Source organism: Rhipicephalus microplus, chromosome X, assembly GCF_043290135.1.
Source record: "Rhipicephalus microplus isolate Deutch F79 chromosome X, USDA_Rmic, whole genome shotgun sequence".
NCBI classification, from domain to species: Eukaryota; Metazoa; Arthropoda; class Arachnida; order Ixodida; family Ixodidae; genus Rhipicephalus; species Rhipicephalus microplus.
The window spans coordinates 25,518,860-25,540,609 of NC_134710.1; the positions used below are offsets into that span (position 1 = coordinate 25,518,860).

Here is a 21,750-nt window from a genome sequence, read left to right on the forward strand (position 1 = left end):
GCGAGATATTGAAGCCTTGATGCCATATCATGTCGAGACGACAGTGATAGCGAGGAAAGATGCGCTCTACTTGACCCAGAAATTGGGCTCTCGTGAGATGACGTACTGCGCTTCAGGAAAGGAGTGCGCTTGCAATGTGTAGGCCATTCATCAGTTGCAGTGTTATTTCAAAAGTGCTTAATTTAAAGTAGATACAGACCCATGTACCCTGACTTGGCTGCAAACCATGACATCGAAGAACAATCGCCTTGTGAGATGCAGCTTTATTCTTCAAAAATATCATTTTGACATTAGATAAAATACGGGCAAATTGAATGGAAACGCTGACGCACTCAGTCGCTCTTCTAAGCTATCCAGGGGTGCTCTTGATGTATCAAAATTGATATTTAGTTTTTTTTTTCGTGCAACTTATTATGTCAATTGTGTAAGGTACCACGTCTTCTTTCTCGGTGTAAGTGAGTCCTGATGGTTTTGAGTGCGAGCTTTTAGTGTAAAGGTAGTAAAGAAAATTGGTTTGCCATCTCTCTTTTGGCTTGGTTTATTCGAAGGGGGCGGAGTTCTTGCTTGTGCATGTGGTCCAGTTTAAGAGACCCTGTCGGAGTTTTCGGCAATTACTCAGACAATGCGACAAGCGAAGGCGAGTTCCTGGCAGTCAACTACGGACCCTTTCGTCGTCCCTTCGAGCAGCAGCAGTGACTGCTGCCCTCCGTGACTCATCTGGCGAGGGGGAAGCTGTTATGACCATCGTCAGTAGGCGCCATGCTGTCGCTGAGAAACGTAGCCGGGCAGCGCTCCCACGCCCGGAACCCCCGTTTTCTCGGATCCAGAGGCGGAAGCGACAGAAGGATTAGAAGACGGTCCGCGAGCCAAAATCCCTACAAGTGATTCCTCCGTGCCGACCAATCGCACAGGTCGATCTCCGCGATTCAAGTGTCTACTCCTTGGCTTCCCTTCCAGGGAAAAACCGGAGAAGCAACCCAACCGCCAAATTTTTTCGGGAGAGAACCCCCATTTCCCCTCTCCTTGGAGCATTGCGTCAAGAGGTGCATTAACTTTCGGCGGACCGTATGTTACTGACTGATGCCCGGTGGGCGGTGTCTTGTGTGTGTGATTGGTGTTCCAATCAAGGCGGAGGAGCCCGACAGGGCTTAAAACGACGCTGCAGAGTGCTGGATGTCGCTCTGAATTGTAATGGTTCAACCACCACGCTCGTGGTTTGTGAACTCCTAACCTCATGCTGTAAATAATTGTAAATAGTGTCATAAACCTGTTTGTTTTTTGTATCCCCATCTTGTCGACGTTAGTTTCCTCCACCCGAAGTTACACCACTCTACCACAAAAGACCGGGTAGACCCCAGTCGACAACAATGGGTGCTCAGCGCTGGGATTCGGAGCGACTACTGGTAAACAGTGCTGAGATCCTTAACAATACAAGGGACAGACAGACCGAAATTTTTGCGTCGAAGGTCCCCAAGAAAGACTGTCGTCTTTAAAAAAAATCACACCATATCCGCGAAGTGAATGATTATGAGTGGGGCGAAGCTTCGTAGGGCTTCATTGGTGAACCGTGAATCGTCCGTCCATCCGTTCGTTCACCTGCTTGTCTTTTCAGCGCCTTCTTTATTTCTTTCAATGCCAGTGCAAACGCGTGCTTCTCAACGGAAACCGTCGGTCCACCTTATAGTTCAGGGAGTGGTCGTGGTGCGACATTACATAATTGGTATAGCGCTGCTTGCGTCACACGTGCTTCCGAGTGCTTTCTCCAGTAGATCCGATAGACGTGTTTCCAATATCATACGGTCAGATTTTTTTCCCTTCATGCTTCTTGTTAGCGGCTCGACGCAATATCGCAGCACTCTTAAAGTGAGAGCATGCAGTAGCGTTGCAGTGACGCTTCCCCATTGGTTGCCCGCTTAGCTTTGGGATAAGTTATCCCAAAGAACCGTATCTTTCACTGAGCCAGCGTGACCGCCAATATTGTGAGCACGAAGAATGCAAGACGCCGCCCACGGGTCTGTACACAACTGAACAAAAGTTACTTCATACGATTTCCGTTGCACACCCGAAGGGCGAGAGCAGACGATGGGCGAGAGCAGCAAAGGGTTAGAAGAGAGGGTGGTGAACAGCAGCATTGAGCGTATCTGGCTGGACTTGATAAAATAGAGGAGGCCTAGGTTTGTCTGTCTGTCTGTCTGTCTGTCTGTTTGTCTGTCTGTCTGTTTTTGTCTGTCTGCCTGTCCATCCTTTCATCCGTCCTTCTGTGTGTCTGTCCATCCGTCCGTCCGCACCTTCTGAGTGAGTTATCGAAATAACTGGTCACGTACGAGCTGGGGGGGGGGGGGGGGGGCACACCCACGACTTTAGGCACTAAGTGGTTTATGTACGCAATAGGGGCAAAAGGACGCTATCACATTCATCTTTTCAAGGCGAAGCTTAAAGGTCTCTGTCTTTTCTTTTTTTAGTATGGATCTCAGGTGTATTACCAAAACTTACCGAGCTGTCGTCGATACGTGGTTAGAAACAGTGCTATAATAATGCCGTTTCTACGCCGATCACACTCGCATAATAAGCACCCATACGTCGGCCAAAGAAGAAACAACGAAAATCAATTCTGTAAATACGGGGACCGAATTCATGGCGCTTCTCGTTCATAAGAGCTTTTTGTTGTTGACCGGCGGCCAAGAACTGATGACAGGCCAACATGAAAAATTTTTGCTTACGACCTTCGAGGACAAGGACCCAGAATTGTAGCTTCGCGGCTATACAAGCGCTATAAAACTGGACATGGAGTAGAAGATACGGGATGGACACTGACTGTTGAGCGAAACTTAAAAAAAATTCTCTCTTATAGCTGACAAGAATGACATAACAATGGCTTCCACGTGCACATTCGTGCATTAATCTAAAACGAACAATTTTCACCTAAGCTAAAAAAAAACTGAAGTCGGAAGCTGTCAAGTCAGCACCTGTCTCTTGCTGTCTTAGTCTGGGTTTACTCGTGCTCAGCATAGAAAAATTTACTTACATAAAGAGCAGCCACTCGAACATTTTCGCAGAGAAGTCGCAGAACACCTACCAGTTGCCAAGTATGGAAGGGTCTGAACACTCGCGAGATGGAGTAAATATATATGTTGGCTTCTACTTGTTAGTGACCACATCCAACAGCCGTCTCAGGAGGACCACGGAAATGCAACTTTTAAATTATTTTTTTTTCAAAAAAAAAAAGATTTTGCTGATGTGTACAATCTTCCATGGCGACTCTCATCGTGTGTGGAGATGACATTTACTGTGGTACCGCAAGTATGACTAAACTCTGCATAGAAAGTGTTGACGTTCTACATTTCTTTTGCACCGTAGGTACAACTTAGTCACATTGTTTAGATGCGCACGTATTCACTTCAGCCCCGCCGCGGTGGTCTAGTGGCTAAGGTACCCGGCTGCTGACCCAGGTCGCTGGATCAAATCCCGGCTGCGGTGGCTGCACTTCCGATAGAGGCGAAAATGTTGTAGGCCCGTGTGCTCAGATTTGGGTGCACGTTAAAGAACCCCGGGTGGTCGAAATTTCCGGAGCCCTCCACTACGGCGTCTCTCATAATCATATGGTGGTTTTGGGATGTTAAACCCCTCATATCAATCAACGTATCCACTTCATTGAAGCATGGGTGCACAACCTACTGCTTAGGACACTCACCTCCGGAGCATGAGGGCATGGGTTCCGATCCGCGCATAGAAAAGACATTTTTCTTGTTTTATTTTGTATACCAAAGATATTATCGGTCTGGCCAGCCACTCGGGGCTCTGAAAGCCGCGCAGTATACCTTAGCCGCAGGGCCCTATACGGGAGTGTGCGCTCATTACGTAAGTGTAATTCTTTACGCGGGAAGTCTCAAAATGAGCCTATACCAGCTCCCAAAATGCATCACTTTGCTCCAGTGTACAGTTTTCGTTTTACCTCGAGCATAGGCTGGTGCAAAACAATTGAAAGTAATGACAATATCTGGGCTTTAACATCCGAAGACCACGATATGACTACACTCTCAGTCGAATCCTGCCTATGTTAAACGCCCGCAGGCAGGAAATCAAGTCAAATTATCGCCGCTTCTACGTGGCTCCGTAACCGGGTCCCAGAGAAACCGGCACGATTTGACGTGGCCTTCAGAATTGCCGGGACAATGATTAGCTGGGATTTTTGGTCAAATTTTTTCTGGCAAGATACAGCCTGCGGTTAGACGCGACATTTCTGTAGGCGGCCTGGCCCTGATGCGGTGGCGGAAAGAAAGCATTTTCTACGCTTTCGAGAGCGGTTTCTCGCTGATAATGTGGCGGGTATTATGATTAGAGGTAAGTGGAAAACCATTAGTGTCATTATCACCTACGTTTGCAGACCACACCAGCACTGGAATCGAACTCGGGACCACATGTACGTAAAGCAGATGTCTTACCTATTGCACCACAGCGCCACCGCACAGAAGTTAGACTTTTTGCGGGTATATATCTACCAAGTGGCTTTTTGCAAACCGTCCGTCCAGGGTACCTTATGTGGTTATAAAAGGGGAAAAGAAGAGAAAAGTGATCCCCGTAACTGTCTACATCTGGTGCGACACCTACACAGCAGCTCACAAGGGATGGGGGTAAGGAGGGATTAAAAAGATGAAATTATATATATATATATATATATATATATATATATATATATATATATATATATATATATATATATATATATATATATATATATATATATATATATATATATAGGGAGAGAGAGAGAGAGAGAGAGAGAGATGCGCAGGGAGAGCGAGCAACGACGGAAGTAAAGAGAACGTAGGAAAGATGAACCACGGTCGCAGGAGTCTGGGCACCACTGGCGAGAGCTCTTGTCGGCAACTGAAGATGGCGTAGGGCTAATCCAGTCAGCCAGAGCTACGCTGTCGTCGTCGTCGGGGGCCGGCGTCAGGAGGTGGCGTAGGACCAACGCAGTCGGCCAGAGCTGCACTGTCGTCAGAGATCACGAGGGCACAACCGGTCGGCACGGAATCCAGCGAGCGAGCTGCGGCGGAACCTTGAACTGTTTTTGTGCCATACGCATGCATTTGATAAGCGAATAGTCTGTAGGGCTGCATGAACTCGAGACAACCATAGTGAGCGCTTTCGGTTTCGGTTCGTGGTGCGCCGTTCCGCAAGTACGAATAACGGGTGTTTGTGCGTTTCAGTGCTTCCCCGTGAACCGCGGGTGTTACGCTCACCGAAATTTGCGGACAAGGCTGTGTTCGGCTGTCGAAACCTGCGTACGTTTTTCGCACGTGCGTGTGCTGTGAGATATTTGGCTGATTTATGTCGGGAGGTACACGCGTGTCAGTGACAGCAGCCCATTCTCAGCTGTTTGAAGACAATGTGCTTTCGCACGTAAACTTTGCATGGGTACTTTAGCGTGCCTATTCTAACATTTGCATTTTGTACGCGCGAACTGCCGCGACCTGCACGCTGGGATAGTAGCACCTTTTTAGCATTACGACGATTACTTATTTCTGCAATTAGAATTTATGCGCATTATATCGCTATATAGAGTGCTTTTTATTCATTTACAGTCTTTAAGTGATATTATTTATGGGGAGTGGCTACTCTTACCTTTATTCAGCATCACACCGCTGTTCAAGTCAATGCCGAAACGCGCGCCAAGGTCAAGTATGACGTAAAAAAATTAGCAACGGACAGGTCGGTCTCCCTCCAAATAAATAATGCTTCTGCACATCTCTTTCGCGAACGTCCGCGTGCAGTTGGGGTCAAGAAATGGTGCAGGACAAACCTCAATATTTTTATTGTTACTTCACGCCGTTGCTCTTTAGAAAATGGGGATTTTTATAGCTGGTACATTATCTCCACAGCAGCACACTGGTTGTCTTGGTTGTGGTTCACTGTTACAAATTTATGCTGGAATATGAAAACTGTACTTAATATTCAAAAGAGTGAGCAAATGTCGGTGACATACGCTCTCCTGCTGACTTCTGCACCTGACTTCTGAAATGGATGTTCATCATCAAATTACGCAAATACTAATCAAACATCGACCAATCGATTTTCAATTTTGATATTTCTCTGTCTCGATGCCTTAGGTTAGTTTCTTTTTTAGTCATGCTTTCCTAAAATCATCAGTTCAACTTGTTTCGTAAAACATGAGCGTCAACATATATAGGCCAGTGTTTCAGCAAGCTGTCGCGCATGCACTAGTACTCTTATTTACTGCATGACACAATGTCATACCTCGACAACTGATAAACGGAAGGTTGTTTGTACTCATTTATTGAAATCAAAAGAATAACGATCAGACTGCACATGCCAGTGTTTGCCCAAATGTAAAAGATTTGTGATATCTTGAATAAAGTGTGCCGTATAGCACTGGAAAATGTTTCTGTCACAGAGACCATCTTGTTAAAAAACGACCATCACAAAACAGCGGGACAAAGCCGCGACGCACAAATGCCACGGCATGCAGGTGACGGTGAATGTGATTCTGGCGCCGGGCGCCCAGCTGGCACGGTGGTGGCAAGGGGGGGGGGAGGTATTTTTTTTCCGTGCTTGCGCTTGTGGCTGAACGGTTCTGCGTAAGTTCATCTGGCTCCTGGCGCCAGGCTGGAGCGACAGAGACGGTGGCTCTCCCCCTTTTTTCTTTTTTCCTTTCTTGCGCCTGCTCTTACCAGCTGTATGCGTGACTTCCGCGCCGCACGGCTGTCACGGGTATTTTTTATTGCTGGGTTCCCTATGGACAGGATTTCAGTCAGTACGCAGGAGCGCACCGCCTGTATGCCGTTCGTTATCCGGCACCTGACTGAGAGTGTACGAGGGAAGCCGTAGTGGAGGGTGCCGGAAATTTCGACCACGTGGGGTTATTTAACGTGCATTGGCATTGCACAGTGCATGCTCGGTCACTACATTTAGTTTCAATCGAAATGCGACCTCCGCCGCTGAGCTGGAGAGAGAGAGAGATATATATATAAAGATGCAAGGAAAGGCAGGGAGGTTAACCAGACGCACACCCGGTTTGCTACCCTGCACTGGGGAAGGGATGAAGGAGAGAAAAGAGGTTGCAGAGAGATGAGAAGGTACACACAATCACGAGCACACTCGAGGAGCACACACAGTCTACAGGCGGTCGCTCAGGTTTGTTGACTTTAAGTAAAGTAGCAGTGCTTTAGTCGCTTTCTGCGCAACTGAGGCCCAAGGTCCTAGTATCTTCTGCACACAAAATGGTCCGGGGTCAAATTGATTCAAAACCATCCGGAGCTGGCATCGCTGTGTGTCGTAGCAAGCGCAGCTGCACAGGACGTGTTCGATGGTCTCTCCAGCTCCGCAGTAGTCGCATGTAGGAGTGTCTGCCATACCAATGCGAAAGGAGTACACCTTTGTAAATGCAACACCCAACCAAAGGCGGCATAACAGTGTCGCATCGGAGCGGGAAAGTTGTGATGGTAGCTTTATCTTGAGCGAAGGATCGAGTTCATAAAATTGACACCTTTGGAAGCTGGTAGACGACCAGAACACGCGTGTGAGATCTCGAGCCAGCAGGTAAAGTTGTCTTGCTGGATTGATAGAGGAATCGGGACTGCACGGGTTCCTTCATGGGCTGAGCGGGCTGCATCATCGGCTAATTGATTTCCGGTAATACCGATATGTCCAGGCAGCCATTGATATATAATATCATGCCCTCGTGCTAGAGCTTCATGATGGCAATGTCTTATTTCTTGTACCCATTATTCATGACTCCTCCTACGCATGGTAGACTGCAAACTCTGAAGCGCTGCCTTCGAATCACAGAATATGACCCATTTTCCTGGACGTTCTTGAACGAGATATTGTAAAGCAGCCCTTATAGCAGCAAGCTCTGATGCCGTAGATGTAGTCATATGGGACAACTTAAACTTGATTGTCATTGCTGCAGCCGGAATTACAGTGGCACCTGATGAGCTGCTGGGCGAGACGGACCCATGAGTGTATATCTGCGTTTGGTCCAAGTACAACTCATGTAATAATAGCAGTGTTGCTTGCTTCAATGCTACTCTGGAGTGATTGCTTTTCTTTTTGATACCCGGAATTTCTAGACGTACTTGCGGCTGGTCCAGGCACCACAAAGGACATGCCATTCTCGCAGCTGGCGTATATCCTGATGGAATGCTGTTTAGGTGCTTGGCTATGACGTATGAAAACGTAGCACGTGGTCTTCCGGAGGGTAGAAGGGCCAAGTTGTGGTCGGGGACACGGCTAGCATGTCGAATGTGCGCTCTGAGGCAATCCACAACTCTATATGTCCTGACCGGATGGTCTTTGGCAAGCATGATTGTGGCATAAGTAGAAGCGCATCGGGGCAGTCCGAGGCAGATACGCAGTGCCTGACCCTGCAAACTCTCCAATGAATGAGTATTGGATTTGCAAGTGTTAGTCAGTACCGGCAAGCTGTAGCGCAATAGACCCAGAAATAGGGCCCTGTACAGCTGTAGCATGGAGGCCACGGAAGTTCCTCATCCTTTGCCGCACATGAATTTCATTATATGCACAATAGATATCAGTCTCTTCTTCAAGTACGCACAATGCGGGCTCCACGAAAGATTTCTGTCAATTATTATGCCCAGGAAACGATGCGTTCGTGCATATTTGACACTCTGCCCATTGATGTAAACAGGGTATGGCGTCATTGGTTTGCGTGTAAACGCCATCAACGCGCACTTCATAGTTGATATAGTTAGGCCTTGTTTCTGAAGGTAGGCTGTTGTGAGGGTTGCTACCCGCTGTATTTGTGCACGCACCTGAGGGCGAGTAACTGCAGCACTCCAAAGGCAAATATCATCGGCGTATATGGACAGGCACACCGACTTTGGCAGAACCTTCATCAGACGAATGAGGTTAACATTGAACAATGTGGGGCTTAAAACACCTCCCTGAGGTACTCCGCAGTACGTGTAATGCTCAGCAGTTGTACCCTCATATGTTTGCACAAAGAAACCCCTGCCAGTTATATAATCTTTTATCCATTGAAACATTCGTCCACCAATGCCCATTGCTGCGAGAGAAGTGAGGATGGCATCGTGAGCTACATTATCATATGCACCCTTCACGTCAAGAAAGAGTGCCACTGATATGCGCTTGCGACTTTTTTCTTTCTGAACAAATGTCGATAAGTCAAGGACACAGTCGATGGAGGAGCGGCCCCGACGAAAGCCTGCCATGCAAGAAGGGTATTTGCTGTATCGTTCCAAGTACCACTCGAGACGAAATAGAACCATTCTTTTCATCACTTTTCCGAGGCAGCTTGTGAGGGCAATAGGGCGATACGCTGTCAAGTCCAACGGTGATTTTACCGATTTCAAAAGTGGTAATAATCGACTTATTTTCCATTCTCGGGGAACACTGCCGCTGAGCCAGGAGTTGTTGAAGCATGGTAAAAGTTCTTTTCTGGCTTTTTGTCCAAGGTGTCCCAATGCACTATAAGTAATACCATCAGGACCTGGCGATGACATGCGCTTAGAAGCGACTAACGCACCTTCCAGTTCTTCCATGGTGAATCGAATGTCCATTTCTGGTAATCGCGTCTCAGGAACGATCATGGCGTCAATGCTTTCGTTCATAATATTCCCGGCATTTCTCGTGCAAAATTCTTCAGCCACCTCGAGTTCTGTTTTTCCATGATGGAGTGCCAAAGCTTTAAAAGGGTGCCGTTGTTGCGGAGAGGAGCGAAGACCACGAACTGTTCTCCAGATATATGACAGCGGTTTATGAGGGTCTAGAGATTCGCAGAATGCTTTCTAGCGTTCGCTCTCCAGCTTGTAAATGCGTTGTTGAATCTTTTTCTGGAGCCGTCTTGCTTCCCTAAGATCGTAAATCGATCTTGTGCGTCTGTATCGTCATTCAGCACGCCTTCGTATAGCTCGTAATCTTTCCAGTTCGATGTCAAACTATGTTATTTTAGACCAAAATGGTAATTTACATTTGGACGCTTGCATAGATTCCACTATGGTATTTTCCAGGCTGCAGGCGAGGCCTTCTTGGCAAGCGTCCTCAACACGCGATGTAAACATTGACCGGTCAGTGCTAATTACAACACCAGAAGAGAAATTTTTTATGATACCATCGATCGTCACGTAGGTGGGTACGTGATCACTCCCATGAGTCTCAATATCGCAAAACCATTTAACTTTGTGAGAGAAGCACCGTGACACCAATGTCAGGTCAAGGCAACTGCCATACGTGAGACCCCGCAGATAGGTTGGGGTACCATCGTTCATGATGGAAAGGTCGTAATCGGAGGCGAGTGTAACAATGTTCCGGCCCCTGGCATTCATCCTAGTGCTCCCCCAAAGCATGTGATGGGCGTTGAAGTCACCAGTGATGATCCAAGGCCCATCGGTCCTCATTAGGATGTCTTTTAATCTGTCGCAGTCAAATCGTGATGACGGAGATATATATCCACCAATAAGTGTGAACGAAACTGCATTCTTCTTTACACGAAGACACACGTACTGATTGTCGTCATTGGAACTTATTGGGTGCGAAAGATAAGTCAAGTCTGTGCGAATGTAAACAATTACTTTGCTTCGTTCTTCGCGAGCGGCTGAACAAAAAGCTTCATAACCGGACAATATATAAGGCGTTGATACGTTTGGTTCACATATGACAAGTATAGAGAATTGATTGGCCCGAACAAATTGGCGAAAGTCCGAGATACGGGACTTCGTGCCTCTGGCGTTCGACTGAAAAATCGACGCACTTTTAACTTCAGTGCGGAAGATGAGATTTTGTTGAGCCATTGTGCTTATACGACGTTAGCGAGAACTGGATTCTTCAGTGCATCCAGTATTTGCAGTGCACTCTTAGCAGACGGAGATTGTATGCTGCTCAGTAGTGTGCGAATCGTGGCAATTAATGATTGCACGATTGCAGTCACTTGCCTGTCTTGGTTGGAAAGATCTCGAACCGGGATCGCGGACTGGCCGTCATGAAACTCCTTCGGTTCGCTTGATGCTGCTTCCCTTTGAAGTGCAGGCCACTCTGTCGCAGTTAGGGTATGCTTACTGGCTTTGTCCTTTACAGCCTTTCCCACGGCATGTGGTCTGGGAGGCAAAAGAGGTGGTACTGATGAGGGATCTGGAAAACGTGTCGAGGAGGTAGCAGGCGTCCTTGAAGACCGACGTCAACGTGAACGACGCCTTCTGACTTTAGCTGCGGCTTCTCGATGAGATGAGTGATCGCGCACCATCTCCTTCAATATGGCAATTTCCTTCTGAATCCTCGGGCAGTCCTTCAATGTGGCTTCATGGGATCCATTGCAATTAGAGCATTTCTTGACAGTTACGACGCACTTATCTGTTTCATGGGGCTCGGCGCAGCGGTGGCATACCACCGAATTCTCGCAGACGCTGCTCACATGTCCAAGTTTCATGCATTTACGGCACTGGAGAGGCTTTGGAATGAAAGGCCGCACAGCATGTCTGAAGTACCCCACCTTCACATGAGAGGGGAGTGATGTGCTCTTAAACGCAATCTTCACACAGCGAGACTTGCCTAGCCGGGTGACATCAACAATTGGAGTATCAGTTGTTGACTTGCCAAGAAATTGTAAGTCATTATTGGAAATAGCCACATCTATGTCGTAGATCACGCCGGTTACTACATCACATCCCAAGAGAACATGAGAGCGCACCTGGTTGCCGTCCAAGTCAGTTACACTGCGCAGAACGCCCAACGCACTTGCGTGCAAAACGTCAACAGCCAGCATATTCTTTCTGGCGTTCACTCTTATGTCCATGATCTCATTTGGCACGAGCGTTTCCAGAGACCTCGACACAGACTGTCTGTTAAGGCGTTTCATGCTGACGGTAGGAAGTGCAGGCAGAAACAGGATGGTGTAAGTGTTCGATTTTGGCGCCTCACTTACAGTTTGAATAGTTGAGGATGAGGACGTCCTCATGTTCCTCCTCTTCGCTTTGCGGCTCAGCACAGATTGGAAACCGTCATCCGCCGAGCTGGAAGATGAACAAAAGCAGTGGAGCTGCAGAGGTGATAAGTGCTCACCTTCGCAGAGTGAAGGGCACCGGCTGCACCAGGAGTTTTTCACGACGCCGGTGCTCAAGTGCCATGTCTCAGAGTTAAACCAGATCCCTTCATACGTAACTTGCATTGGGACTCTCAGCTTCCCCAGTGGTGTATTGAAAGGGGAAACTGCATTCGGAGTGGTGGCCCCGACAGGGGGCGTGTTCCCGTCTCCGTACGCTGTTTATTTCCTGTCTGAAAGAGATAGCAGCGGCCTTCCTTGAAGAGAAGTGTAGAGGACGTTCGTCTGGCTCGAGGTACCCTCAATTAGTATAATTGTAATTATTTGATTGTAATATAGATGACGAAATAATTTGTTTTGGTTGCACCGTCTTCCCATTTTCTCGCTTGCAGTGTTCAATATTCGCCAAGCAAACAACGTGATTAGCCCTTGCTGCAGTCATGTCATGGATACGTCCCCGTTAGGCTATGTGATCTAAAAGGGATAAACAACCAGCACACTTAGGACAGACAATGCCACCTGCTTTCTTTTCACGCATGGCAACTAAGACAACTTGTAAAAAAGTAATACATTTATTGAGATTGTTTGTGTTGCAGCAGTGCATACGGTTTGTTATTTTAACTGAAAAGAAAGGCTGTTCAACAAAATACCAGTCGCTTTGCGTTGGCGGTCCACTTTGGGTATCACTCCCAACATAGAGCTCATACCCGGGGAACCCAAGTGTCTCGAATTCCCAACGCTGGGTGACTAACTGAAGCATTAAAAAACGGTAAGTGAAAGATTGCTGGGTGGATGCGTGTGATTAGTGTATTTTAAAACTGAATTGAATTATAGTCGAATTGTGAGAAAATCGAATCGAATTCGAATATACGGTTTGAATACTGTGCGCATAGATTTCGAATAGTGTAAGGCAACCATTTTCAGTTGAGCTTTTCAATTCCTCTTCACAAACATTAGCAAAAGCACACTGCGAATGCTTTTAACCGAAAAAAAAATACCGCATTCATGTAACATGATGCAAGCTCACGCACAGTAGTGACTAGCGCCTTTGAGATACTTTATAACTGTGGGCTCAATAACAGCAGCAACAATGGCGTTGGAGTTTTAATGAAAAACGCCTCCATCCAGTGATTTATATAGTTCGGTGAAAGCCTGGGCTGCATGTATATCATGGTAGTTCAATTCTTCAAAAAGCATAAGTGGCCCCTCGCTATTCAGAAGTGAGGACCCTTTGTGTGCTTACTATTAAAAATTATTGAAAAATACTCCTTACTTTGAGTATGCGTTATTTGATAAAAATACCGAATAAAATAGAGCGCTATCCGATTTGTTATACGAAAGTTTAGAATATGGGCGCACACTTATTCCTTGCTGAATTCATTGAAACAGCACTGGTGAACGCTCCAAGAGGAACCCTAGTTTTTTTATTAACCTTCCAAAACCTCAGTAATTTTTAAAATTTGTTTAACTTGCATGTGAAGGTAGTCACGTGATTCTCAGAATCGCATTCTGAACTTGGGAAGACAAAAACTTATTACCGAAGTGGATAATCATCTGTTATACTGTTGTAAATTATTGCTTCATTTGTGTAGTTTTACAACGAGCGTGCGCGAGTACAAATACATATTCAAGAGAAGCTTGGGCCACATAACTTTCGCTCATAATTTTGCAGGGCAAGTGACTTCACGTTGTAGCATAGCATGAATACTCCTATTGTTCATTGCGACGGGATCCGTGACTTAAAAAAAAACAACATACATATTGTACATTATAGGCTGGCACAAAAAATAGCTGGAAGCATTTGAATCGCAACCACAAACAGTGCAGCTGAATGCACTTTTCATTGGGCAGTGTTGCTGTGTACTGTGCACAGTTGGAAAGTTTATTGAAGTACCTAAATCACTTAAAAAAACGAGAGCTACGTAGGATCAGACCCATTTAGCCTTGTGTCCCGATGTTGTTGAGGATCTCTTGCAACCCAATCAGCATGATACTCATGAATACAGCTGCGTCATGTTCTTGTAAGAAGGTTTGGGCAGTTTTATTTAAAGCCGCGTTAATGTTACCTTACTTCGTGATCATCTCTAGTTGCAGTGCATAGCCCTACCACGGTGGTCTAGTGGCTATAGGTACTCGGCTGCTGACCCGCAAGTCGCGAGATCAAATCCCAGATGTGGCGGCTGCACATTCGATGGACGCGATAGTGCTGTAGGCCCGTGTGCTCAGATTTGGGTGCACGTTAAAGAACCCCAGGTGGTAGAAATTTCCGGAGCCCTGCACTACGGCGTCTCACATAATCATGGTGCTTTTGGGACGTTATACCCCACATATGAGGTTACGGTGATACTGAATAAAACGGCAACCTCAGTGATTCAATAACACTCAGTTTAAGGTGGTTTGTAAGTGATCGTTTTGGGCGTAAACCAAACCAAGTCAATTGGAGTTTTCGCGAACTATCTGAAGCCAACCCACCCCCTGCCTGCGTTGTCACAGAGCTATGGCGATCGCCTCGGGCCCCCATGCATATAGCATAGCATGACTGCGCTGAATTGCCGCGGTGAAATCTGTGTCCGCGTCACTAAGAAAGTCCCATGCACGGCAATTGTTTGAGGGGGATAAAGCTCTATACATAAACTTGCTCATTATTATTGCACTAATAAACACGTGCGCATTTGCACTAGTTAGGCAGTTTTCCATTTGTGAGAAGATCACAGTGAACAACTGGCGGTACATTCTTGGCCAAAAGCTATCGACATTTCAAAGTTGCCTCTCTGTGAAAAACTAAGGCTTATTACCGCTCGTGCGTAGACGAACAGGAACCGGAATTAGTGGTGTGCACAATAACGAAAGGTACAAAAAGAAAGGATGCGCAAGGCAGACAAGACTCGATTAGCTTATCGATATGGTGCTTCAATATACTTCTATTCGATTATAGTTTAGTATATAAGCCTCATCGCACGGATCTACAGGGCATTTGAAATCGCCCGACGACTGTCCCCTCTTCTCCCGATGGCACATGCTTGCACACGCGCACCTCTCTTGGGGGGAAAACCTATTGTTTGGTTCAATGCACGTATAAGCACATGCATTTCCATTAGGGTTACCATAGCTGCCCGTAGTGTTTTTTTTAATCAGTGTCGAATAAGGCACATTCCTGGAAAGAGTACTGTAGTATCCATAAAATTCCTTTCAACATAAATAAGAACATGTTTCGGAGACTGATGAATCTTAAAAACACTGCAAAACGGTAGTGTTGAAAGGCGACATACATATTTTGGCAAAAATTTGAGATTAATGTAAACCAAAAACACCCTTGAGAGCGTGGCAATTTTTTTAGCATGTCCTTGTCATACAGAACATAATATTGATGAGACCTGTTGAAAGTTTACACGGATTGCTTCCGCTTACCCATAGCCGCGACAAGCGGCTTAAGCAACAGTGGTGTATCTAAACCATTCTTTCACTTTGTACACTCGGCACTTGATTGATATGTGAGGTTTAACGTCCCAAAACCAGAATATGAATATGAGAGACACTGTAGTGGAGGGCTCCGGAAATTTCGACCACCTGGGGTTATTTAACGCGCACCCAAATCTGAGCACACGGGCCTACACATTTCCGCCTCCATCGGAAATGCAGCCGCCGCAGCCGGGATTTGATCCCGCGACCTGCGGGTCAGCAGCCGAGTACCTTAGCCACTAGACCACCGCGGCGGGGTTACACTCGGCACTTCAGCTTCCATGTTTGGCGAATGACGTCTATTGAAGCATTTCATTCTGGCCACGGTCTTTTATTTCTCGTACGGGTGTCTTAAATAAATCATCAGATACGCTCCAGGACTGCGTGTTGAGTTGAAGTTAATAATAATCCGCTCTCTCCATACATCCAAGAAAACACCAATCAGTTTGTGCACGGCGGACAATTTTGTGACTTGATCAGGCCAACGCAAAATGTTCATTACACTGACGACTAGTGTAGCGGATTATATGGTGCCCATATGCATCGGGTATCAAAGCAATAGCAACCATCCCAATGACGCATTCCTTCGTACTGGTCCACCTCCTGGAGTGCGGGCCTGCATTTTGCCCGCACCGACCCTCTGAGTCACCAGCTCCGTACACGGGCATTGCAGCGTGGCTTTCGTCCCTGGAGCCACGGTGTTCCGTAGCGGCCCTTCCTCTATACGGACTTCAAGTTGTTAGAGCCTCTAGGTAAACCAAAACCATCAAGAAAAATGGACAAAAATATATGGCGACGTGGCAGGCGAGATTTCCTGGCTGCTTCTTTTCCCTTTTTTTAAAAATATTACTGGCTTGTTTTACTCTGGAATAATAGCCCATCAGTTTGCTGATAGTTCTATTTGCAAGGCAAAAAGGGTAAACAGGTGATTTGACTACCATGGCGCATATGAGCCGCCTCTGCGCCACGACGAAAGGGCCACTGCGTGCAGCTAGGAGGAACAGAGCGAGCAACGATGGAAATAAAAATGACCGATGTTGCTCCGCATACATGGAAAACCTACCATTTCCCGTCGGTCTGTACGGCAAAGATCATCATCAGTTCAAAATAGTTGCTAAAATACACGAGACAAACATGACGGGTACGTATCACATCGGAAGATGACAAAAAAAGGCTGCAGCATCCCCTCGCGTATAGTTCTGCGCACCAAAGGTCACAGAGAGTGCATTCAGATGACGGGTGGCTGCCAGCGGCTGCAGCGGCGGATAGCGTGCGCCGTCCACTGGTGGCGGGTCAGTGCGTCGGTGCGTGTGTAGCGGTGGCCACATCCGGGCTGACTGCACACGTGCACGCGCTTGTGCGCCTCGTCCAGGTGCGTCTTGCGATGCTTGCCGAGGTGGTCTTTGCGGGCGAACCGCCTGGCGCACAGATCGCACGCGTGCGGCTTGTCGCCGCTGTGGATGCGTCGGTGACGCGTCAGCTCCTCGTTGCGCGCGAACGCTCGCTCGCACGCCTCGCACTTGTACGGCCGGTCGCCTGCGCGCAGGAAAGAGAGGGACAGCTGCGTGACCCCATTTTCGTGCACCAAGAAACACCAACCGACGTCACTTGCAAATCTTCGCTCTTTTTCTTTTTTTATTGCCTTATACGTGCGGCGGCACAGGTTGCAATGCTCGTGTACTGAGCGTCGAATCTCCGTCAAAAAAAAAAAAAACTGAAGCACGCTATGCTAACCGGACCCAACGTTTTATTGCAATAGCAATTATATGAACCCTCTCGGCTGGGTTTGGCCACCGGCGTCGGCGTCATGCACCGTATACGTATATATATATATATATATATATATATATATATATATATATATATATATATATATATATATATATATATATATATATATATATATATATATATATATATATATATATATATATAAACGCAAGTAAGGAAAAAAAAAGTCCAGAAAAAGACTTCGGCACGCGGAATTGAACGTGGCACCTCTGCGTCCCGAGCACTAATCCCTGAGCCACCGAGAGATACTTCCTTCAACGTTCAAACGACAAGCTATATATCTACCACTTGCCGCTGTTGGCGGGCATCTGGGGGTAATATTGTGTTTTTCACATCATCAGCAAGATGGCACAATGAGCGCGCGGCGGCTCTCATCTCTCAAGCGTACTTTGGTCCGCGGAGAGGAGAGGAGTGGACGATCTCTCGCGCGCTCTTATCTCCCGGTGGGGACGATCCTATGTCTTGGCTGGCGTTGGGCTTACACTGGAACGATTCTGTTGTAGCTACGGGGCGCACAAAGGTCAAAGTAATCGCTGCACTACCTCCATTTGCGAGAAACAGCGACGTTTATTCGCGTTTATCTGTACCAGTGAGTACGTTTCGTGCGTGATTTGTGCGTAAGAAATGCGGGGCCCGTTTATATCTGCTTGACATTGTGCGCGTGACCTTCCGATTCGTTGCTATCGTATTCATTCATTCGCCATTGCGGCAAAGCTGTGACTGTGTTTTAGATACTGTCAGTATCTAAAAACGTTGACCAAGCCACAATATCTCTGTCGACACCCACCGCAGCATCTGCATGGTGCTGCACTGCTAATCTGGAAGACAAGGGCCTGATCCCCTGTCAATGTGGCCTCATTTAAATTGGGGCAAAATGCAACTATATACTTGAATTTATGTAAGCGTAAAAAACACCTGATGGCCAAAAATAACTTGGAGAGCTCCACGACAGTGTGACTCATAATTTGGCCCCTAAGACTCTAGAGTTTGTGAAGAGCCAGGTGGGACATTGAAAGTGCCACGGCCGCTGGATGAAAGAGCACTCTTTCATGCTTGTTCATGCTTTTGTAAATATGAAATCAGAACTCTTGCATAGCTTAACGAAATATTCGTGGTGCAACTAAGAACAAGGAAGAAAAAATTGTCTGCGTATGTGTATGCTTTGCTGCGAATGTCATCGAAAGAGGAAAGTATTCTGTCGGCCTTCTTTTATGCATAGCATCGTATTTTCAGATCAGTCTAAAAAACACTAGATTCCTTATAATTACGTATTTATGTTTTTACCTAGTAAACAAACAAACCACTTAATACTTACGTATTGATGCTGCGCCTCAGATATGCGTAACATTGGATTTTTGATCGACAATGTTGACAAGTATGAACGCAGTCACCAGTTCAGGATGGCTGGGTGTCCAGAAAGTGCTCAAACTTGGGCCGGGTGGCTAAATCATGTGACAGACAGACAGACAGACAGACAGACAGACAGGCAGACAGACAGACAGACAGACAGACAGACAGACAGACAGACAGACAGACAGACAGACAGACAGACAGACAGACAGACAGACAGACAGACAGACAGACAGACAGACCAAAGTTTCTGCATTCAAGTATCCCAAGAAAGACTACGTACGTCTTTAAAACGAGAGAAGATGAGAAAAGGCGCCAGCATATAATTCGTGTTTCTGTTGTTTATACTAATGATATTTTCCCAGAGGGCTCTCAAGCGAGCATGTTACATAAGGATGGGTGGTGAGGCAACACAAGAAAAAATCATGGCATATCCACGACGCCAATGATGATGAGTGGGCGAAGTATAGTGGGATCGTTCGGTGTCCGTAAGTCACCTGTCGTCGACCCCTCACGCATGTAAATGAGTTCCAAACGGCGTACAGTTAGGCACAATGCTTTATTGGTCATAACGAGTATGTTGTGTTGAGTTGTAAATTTGGTTTTGCCGTCATCATTACTGATTCATTATTACGGGACGGGAATGAATGACGAAGGTATATCACTGGGGCGAACAGGATAATCATGATGTGTGTGTCATATAAGAACATGACTATATACCACGCTCATCATGCACTCACGGCCGTTTCGCTGGTTTCACATATACCAAATTGGGTATTACGTGACGTGAACAGACGACGAAAATAAATTACACGTTGAAACATGATGATAATGATATGCGTGTCACGTAAAAGACGACTACATGCTACGGTCACAGCGCGCTCGCGGCCGTTTCGCTAGTTTCAAATACACCATATTTAGCATTACGTGACGTGAATGGACGACGAGCATAATCGCCCGGCGCAAACCTGATAATCATGACATGGAATGATGTACGGCATAATTTACGTCCACCTTGTAACGTTGGGTTGATTTTAATGTGACAATTCAACCTTTCTCATTCGTGGTTTACATATCATCGATTCCCACTGTACGTGGGATCTACCTATATTTTTTGTATCGCAAATATTGAATGGTGCATTTCTTTAATGGCTTTGCTACATTCTTGACTTAGGTATGCGGGCGCATATCAATCTTATGCTTTTTTTATTTTGTCTCGCTATCATTCCGTATGGTTTGTGTCATACAAGGGAGAGATGGAGGAAGGAAGGGAGAAAGAGAGGGAGGTTAGCCAGTTCTAAGACCGGCTGTCTACCCTGTGCTGGGGAAGGGGGTGCGTGAAATAAAAGATGGCAGAAAAGAGACCCCAAAGAAAAACAAAGGCAGAAGGACAACAGTACTATCAACGATGCTGCTTACAGTTTGTGTGTCATACAAGAATTCTATACTTTTTTATGTGCTGAATGAAAATCACTTTTTTATGTGCTCAATAAAAGAGCTTTCGGATGAAAGTTAAGAACGCCTCCTCTCCATCTACCTGGAAAAGGAACCTTCTCTACAGCGCGTGTGGAACCTCGCGGCGTACACCATAGCCGGATTGCTAGGGCAGTCCAACACAAATTACCGAAGTGTTGTTCGGTTACCACGAGAACTGAATTGCTATATTTTCTTGAACTCTATTTATGCCCTCTGTAGAACGGTGAAAATCCGGAATTAGAACCTGAATAAAGAAACCGAGTACACTAAAAACTCCTTGATTCGACCCTTGTTAGTGCGGAGAATAGGATGATTCAAAAGTGTTCTTCAGTCCCAACCAGTATATACGTTTGTTAATGTAACAAAGATCTCGTTAATTCGGTCATAACGGGCCACAATCTCGTTAATTCGTATGGGGCGCACCGAGCACAAAGCTCAGCTAACGCGTGACGCAAAAGATCGACAGTGACGCTCTCGGACAACCGATATACGAGCCAGCACAGCGCGCACCGCCAACGTCATCATTGCGACCCGAGTGAATCACCGGAAAGACATAACTACTTTAGTCAGAACGCTTCATGCCAATTAGCGGTTACCAGCGCTTGAGAAGCGTCAGTCTCCGTCGCTGGATTTCATGCCGACCGCTTGTGTCCCCGTGATCTCCGACGACAGCGCAGCTCTGGCCGACTGGGCTCTCCCTATACGCCATTTCCTGACGCCGACAAGAGCTCTCGCCGAGTGGTGCCCTGTCCTCAGACTCTTGCGACCGTGTACATCTTTCCTATCTACTCTTTACTTGCGTCGCTCGCTGTCCCTCCGCCTCGCTCTCTCCTTCCTCTCTCTATATACCTTTTAATCCCTCATTCCTCGTGAGCGACTGTTGAGGTGTCGCACTCTGATGCAGACAGTTACGGGGCTCACTTTTCTCTTCTTTTCTTTGTAAGAACCACATAAGAAGAAGAAGCCTCGGGTGAGAACTCCGAAGGGTTCGTCCCGCCTTCCCGCCATACAGGCGCCGTCGAAGACGTTGATCTTCGCCGGCCAATTTCACGGGGCAAGAGGAGGGCCGCCAACACAAAGCCGACGGAAGCGAAGGAGGTTTCACCCGTGTCATTCCCACGGTAGCCTTCGTGGGACCGGTTTCTACTTCTGCTTCTTCTTATTTTACCTCTCTCTTTGCTTTCCAACTTTCTAGTCATCTTTAATAAACCAGTCTTGAAACGGTCACCATCGAGTCGAGTCGCTCCCTTTAAAGGTGGCCGCGCGCGTGGCCCAGCCGCCCTGCTATAGTTACAACGCAGCGAAGAATTTGCTTTCCAATTAAGAGGAAGCCGACGAAGATTGGAGCACAAGTAATCATCTATAGCCTATTCGCAGTAATTATTTGATAATGCGTAGTCGCCATCCACAACTAACCGCGTTGTTGCCGACCAAGACTCCAACGGCTGCGGCAAATTTATTTCATTTACGGCGAAACAAAGTTTCGTTAAGTGCGCGCGGTGGTGGCGGTGGTAACAATTAGAGAAAACGCAGAGCACGTTGCGAGCTAATTAATACGGCGATATTGCGCCGCGGTCGCACTGTGGAAGAAGTCCCAGGATGACGCAAATTGCGGCTTTTAAGCTGCTCTTATG

General features: G+C 46.7%; 1 protein-coding gene and 1 long non-coding RNA gene across 2 annotated transcripts in view; one reads left to right on the plus strand and one right to left on the minus strand.

Moving 5' to 3' along the window:
- Positions 1-21,750, plus strand: part of LOC142777507 (uncharacterized) — a 112,125-nt gene that overhangs the window by 29,428 nt on the left and 60,947 nt on the right. The window lies entirely within an intron of this gene.
- LOC119175736 (uncharacterized) overlaps positions 16,516-21,750 on the minus strand; it is a 21,450-nt gene continuing 16,215 nt past the window's right edge. The window contains exon 2 of the mRNA XM_037426687.2: positions 16,516-17,035. Within this exon, the coding sequence (XP_037282584.2) occupies positions 16,728-17,035 (308 nt within the window). The 3' untranslated portion in view covers positions 16,516-16,727. The remainder of the gene's footprint in view (positions 17,036-21,750) is intronic.